The sequence below is a fragment of the Morone saxatilis genome, unplaced genomic scaffold (genome assembly GCF_004916995.1).
Source record: "Morone saxatilis isolate NCDOM2014 unplaced genomic scaffold, NCSU_SB_2.0 Contig9, whole genome shotgun sequence".
In the NCBI taxonomy this organism is placed as follows: Eukaryota; Metazoa; Chordata; class Actinopteri; family Moronidae; genus Morone; species Morone saxatilis.
Window position 1 is genome coordinate 3634386 of NW_023340268.1, and position 5179 is coordinate 3639564.

At 45.8% G+C, this 5179-nt stretch overlaps 1 protein-coding gene and 1 pseudogene across 1 annotated transcript; one reads left to right on the plus strand and one right to left on the minus strand.

Moving 5' to 3' along the window:
* Nucleotides 1-5179, plus strand: part of LOC118342630 — a 37497-nt pseudogene that overhangs the window by 637 nt on the left and 31681 nt on the right.
* Nucleotides 1139-1962, minus strand: LOC118342631 (carnosine N-methyltransferase; the record flags this gene model as incomplete). Its single annotated transcript, XM_035681233.1, is given in 2 exon segments — nt 1139-1334; nt 1820-1962. Coding segments are annotated over 2 exon segments (333 nt in total), but the record flags the coding sequence as incomplete, so codon positions are not given.

A 5179-nucleotide genomic window follows, 5' to 3' on the forward strand; every position in this document is an offset into this window, starting at 1 on the left:
TTTAATGTTTTTTTTTTTTTTTGTTCTGCAAATGAAAACAACAAGCGCCTTTAGCATCCCGCGGCTAGCTGGGTTAGCACGCCTGCAAAACTCTCCGCCTCTCTCCAAGAGGGAGGAAAAAAGTGTGACAACATTATATATATATATGGCGCTGGGGTGGATCCATCCGAGGCTTTATTGTTGTAGTTTCAGCACACCTACACGTAAAGAAAGTCTCACTCACGACCACGTTTGTGTTTCAGCCGCAGTGGGTCGAAACTCTCAACAAAGTCAACTTATTTTCACCATATTTAACAACACTGAAGCTACTAACTATAATGCAGAGGGGTTTACAGTGAGGGGGCAACTCACTGCAGGGTTAGTTTACCGGATCAGTTGTAAGGAGTCAGGGTCAGGGCCAAAGTGCACTGACCCTGACTCCCAGAGTTTCTGCATTTGAGATTCAGTCGATATGTGCAAGTACTAAATTTAGTTGAACAAAAGTTAATTGCCTTTAACCAAAACCATATGTACCAAACTAATGAGTGACTGGAGAGTGCAGCCACTTCTTAAACCCAAAGAACAAAGGCAGAGGAAAAAGGGGGTTAGGAGAAATAACATGAGGGTTTAGTTTTTTAATGTATATTGCAGAGGAGAGACACTGTAATGATGTTTAACTTAAATGAGCAGAGCCAGAAACAGTTCATCTGAGGAGGGGGGTTAGTTGTGATGTGAAGTACTGCTTGCGTGGTCCCTTGCAGATCAGCATGTTGTGATTGTCCTGACAAGTTTTGCAATTGTGGTATGATTCAAGATTAGTGTGGGGTCATTTTGGCAGCAGAAGTTTAATTTTCACTCATTTTAAAAACTATTAAAGTTATGATAATGAGGTTTTTTTGGGGGGTTCTGTGTCAAATGAACATGTTTTGTAGCTTAGGACATCTACAGAAACACAGCACTTCATTATAAAGCTGTTTTGTCACATATTTTACCTTTTTCAAAACAATTCCAGCTTTTGCAATTTGTATATTGCGATTTTGAATTAATTGCACTAATTAAGATCACAGAACGTGCCCAGTGAGAACCTCACAGGCTACCTGCATTGGAGACCCCTGCTGTACATGTACAGTGGACTACCTGCTGTTACGTCAAGCCTTACCCTCTCGCCGTACTCGATGTTCTCAAACATGTGGAGGCTGTTGTGAATGATGGCCTGCAGCAACTCCTGGTTGTGGTCCGCACACTGGCTGATCCGGGCCAGGTTGGACAGAACATCTGGCAGCAGATCCTGGTGGTGCTGAGGCAGGCTCCGAAACTGCCGCTCGGCCCGCTTGACCTGCTCCTCGACATGGACCCTGACGAGAAGAGACACAAGGTCAGAGCACAGGTTCATGTCAGGTGTCTCCAAAAGGGACAAGGGACATCACATGCCGACAACTCACCTGAGGAGCAATCTGTGGGTCCTAACACTCTGCTTCCTGTGTTATTTACTCTTTATTGTCTTCAAGTGAGACTGCTACATCAGATTATTATATAGTATATATTACTATATATATATATTATGTTTTAAGTCTGTTCTGACTTGTGGGGAGGGTTAAAGGGGGACTGGGAGGAAGGGTGTGTCATGCAGTAGACGTGGAGCCAAGACATGAGTCAGATGATTGGCAAATGAAGGCTGTTCAAATATAAACTGAGTTGCCCATGAGGAAACACTTTTAAATATATAAATAAAGAGAATCCATCTCAGCTACCGTGTTTTCCCTGCGAGCTGTTACCTTCTCTATTGTCACAATCCGACGTTGCCCGGCTCGTTTACGTCATTTAAACATCGATATTATACCTGTAAAACCTAAAAGCATCGATTATCCTCCAGAAGTGCTGCCTCTCCAGCCTGGCCTCCTCCTCCGGGCTGTATTTGATCCTCTCTTTGTGGAAAAACGCTCCTCCTGGCGCTCCCTCTCCGGTTGTTTCGGCCATGTCTGAGACGAATTTACAGCCGGACCAATCAAAACGCGAGAAATTTCCGCTTCGTGGGATTAATTAACTGCGGCAGACCGGACTGCGAGGCGCACTGCTGCCACCAACCGACCGCTTGTTAGACTCCAGTTAGTTAATCTGATCCAGGTATTGTGGATAAATACAAAACAGTGCTTCTTATAGACTTAGACTTCTCTTTATCGATCCTTTTGGGGTGACTCCCGCAAGGAAAGTGAATTTCCAGCAGCTTACGAAAAAACAGTGTAGAAAAATAAAGAGGTATAAAAAAAATACAGTACAAGATAAAACAGTATAAACAATAAACTCTTAGCTTTGCTAATAGAAAGTAGAGATAAGAATAAAACAGAAGATAAAAGATAAAATAAATGTGTAGAGGATAAATATATAAGTGGCATTGTGTTGTTAAACAGTCGATAAGTGACATTAAGTAGAAATTAGCAGTTAAATTAAATTAAATTATTGCACTTAAGTGGTGGATCAAGTTATTGCACAAAAAAATAAGTAAGAAAGGGTCTTAAAGATAAACTAAATACACAAAACCAGACGTTCAAAGACTTCCATTTAAAAGGCAAATCGATTCATCAATTAATGTAACTTTTATTTATTATTCTGAGGATGTGTGACGATGTAACGGTGGTTTATATAACTGTATATTACAGCAGAACAACACAACGTACCGGGTCGCGTTTCAGTACTTGTACCGGGCTGGAGCGGCGGTCTGGGAGAGGTTTGGTTTCTTGGTGAAGAAGTCGGAAGCAGCGCGAACAGAAGACATTAAAACGTGTCTCTAAAATAGTTTTAGCATCGTGAAAACACACTTAAAACGCGTCGCTCAGTCTTATAACGGTTGTGTTAATGCTGTTTACTCAGGCATCATATTGTCAACACTCTTATGTAAACAAACAGGCACTGTTGTTGATGTAGGTCAACAAATATCACGGATGAGTCTGAACGTAACGCTCTAATGTCATCACAAAGATCGTCTTATTTAAAGACAGACTGAGTAAAAAGAGGAATATTGGCTGATATTTGATCATATTTCTACAGATAAATATTGATATCTGGGTCAAAAACAGAATTAATCTGGTTCTTATCACCCGGCGTGATTATGGATAATGTAGGAAAAGCTTGTAAATGTGAAGGATTTTGCTAATACAGCTTTTAAATTCAGACCAGGTCCCGCCCGACGGCCTCTCCGGGGGCCTCAGGCAACCGATTAACTATACATGAAGCTGAGTCATAGCATTACCAACAGGAAACACACCCGAGCATGACACGGTTGACACCTAAAACAGAGCGTAGGGTGAGTTAAATGAGTCAGTCAGCAGCGGAGACTTGGTGACTAAACCTAACCCCTTTAAAAAGACTAAACCGCGATTTAAAAAAAAACAAGAAAACATGGGAGGAAAACCACCCCGACCCCCGGAAGGGAAGAGGTTAATAAAAGAAAACCGAAGCAGACCACAGAATCAGTGACAAATCACTATAATCCCCCTTCCCCTCGTCTCCACTCCCACCCACCGACCCTCCTCCCCCCCTCCTCCTCACAACTGGCGATCCCTGAGCGAGGATGCACCTGTGCTGGGGAGATAAGGCCCTCCGAGGGCCCCTCATTGTTCCACCCTCCGCTGCATTGTTTGTCATTCCTACAGATGAGAAAGGAGGCTGAAGTGGATCGCGACTGAAAACTGCACCGGACTCTCACGCGGGAGCAGACGGTTTGTTAAAAATGAGGGACATTTGGTTGATTGGGTGAAGTGATTCGATAAATACGTGAAGGATCGAGTGCTTGATGGACTTTTAGTAAAACGTGGCTCTTTGTTCTGCTGATGTTTGCTTGAGGAGAACAAAGTGGATGAAAAATGACCTCCGCTGGTTTGTGTGCTGCTGTTATTAAAGCTGCACAGACGGGCTAATAACTATTAATTTTCTATTAATCTATTTACTTTCTCATCAGCTTCCCAGAGCTCCAGGCGAGGAGCAGCAGTCCAAAACCTAAAGCTGTTTAAACCATTAAATCGATTATCTAAATACAGTTTGACCTTCTGTTGATCGACTCATCGTCTCAGCTCTACTTGCGAGATCGCGACGCCGACTCCCCCGGCGATGAGGTCGAACTCGCGGCTGTGATTTTGTTTCTGTGACTTCGCCCTGAGGAGAAGAACAAACAGGTTAGTTTAACGTTTGCGTATCTACGATTCTCCTTACTCTGATGTCGTTGCGTCGCAGCTCCACGTCGGTGACAGCGTGGCCGTGGCTGGGGTGACAGCGGGCGAAGCAGCAGTACTGACACACCGCCGTCTGCTCGGCCTCGCAGTGGTACAGCCGGTACTCGTCGTGCTGCAGGCAGGTCCAGGCCTTCACCGCCTCGGCCTCCACCAACAGGTGACCGAGCGCCGAGCACGGCTGCTGCAGGTGCGTCTGGACGTGGGACTGGCAGCACGGGGCGTTGCAGCGCAGGCAGACTTTGACCGCGGGGAGCGGCGGGCCTCGGCGGCACAGGAGCACTTGAGCGGGCGGCGGGTGGGCTTCCCTTCCACGCTCAGGGCGTTGTACTTCTCCACTATTGTTCGGACATTTGTGCGTTCTTCTCCAGGCTGGCTTCTGCCGCTGTACGCGCGCTGATTGCACTCCGGGCAGCGGCGGCCAGGGGGAGGTCTCTTGGCCAGGCCTCCGCTGATGCAGCCCGGCAGTAAGTTGTGCTTGCAGGGCAGCTTGGATGGGATCTGAGACACACGTGCAGGCAGGATGGGGCAGATGACTTCCTTCCTCAACAGTTCCTCCAACGTCTCAGGCCATGGTCAGCAGGCCATCATGTGGGGCAGGCATACACTGACTGTTCCCACTCTCCACCAAAAACCTCCAGGGCCTCGAAACAAAACAACAAAAAAGAAAGGAAACCTGACACTTTTTGGTTTTTAATAGAAAAAAAAAGATTTAAAAACAAAAAGCCCAGAGCCGGTCCGTCGTCCCGTTTACTTCAACCCTCGTGGAGCAAATTAAGACGAGTCTCCCTGACAGACGGAGACGAGTATTGCTTATTGTGCAGCATAGAACGCAAATCCAGAAAAGAATTGACGCAAGAGAAAGGGCCTTCAGGCCGGAGGATGAACAACACTTGGTGATTTCAACAACCCGACAGCAGGGCTGACGTATATTACAGATCTACAGTAAGCACGTTGTCTTCCTGCCTCCTTTAATC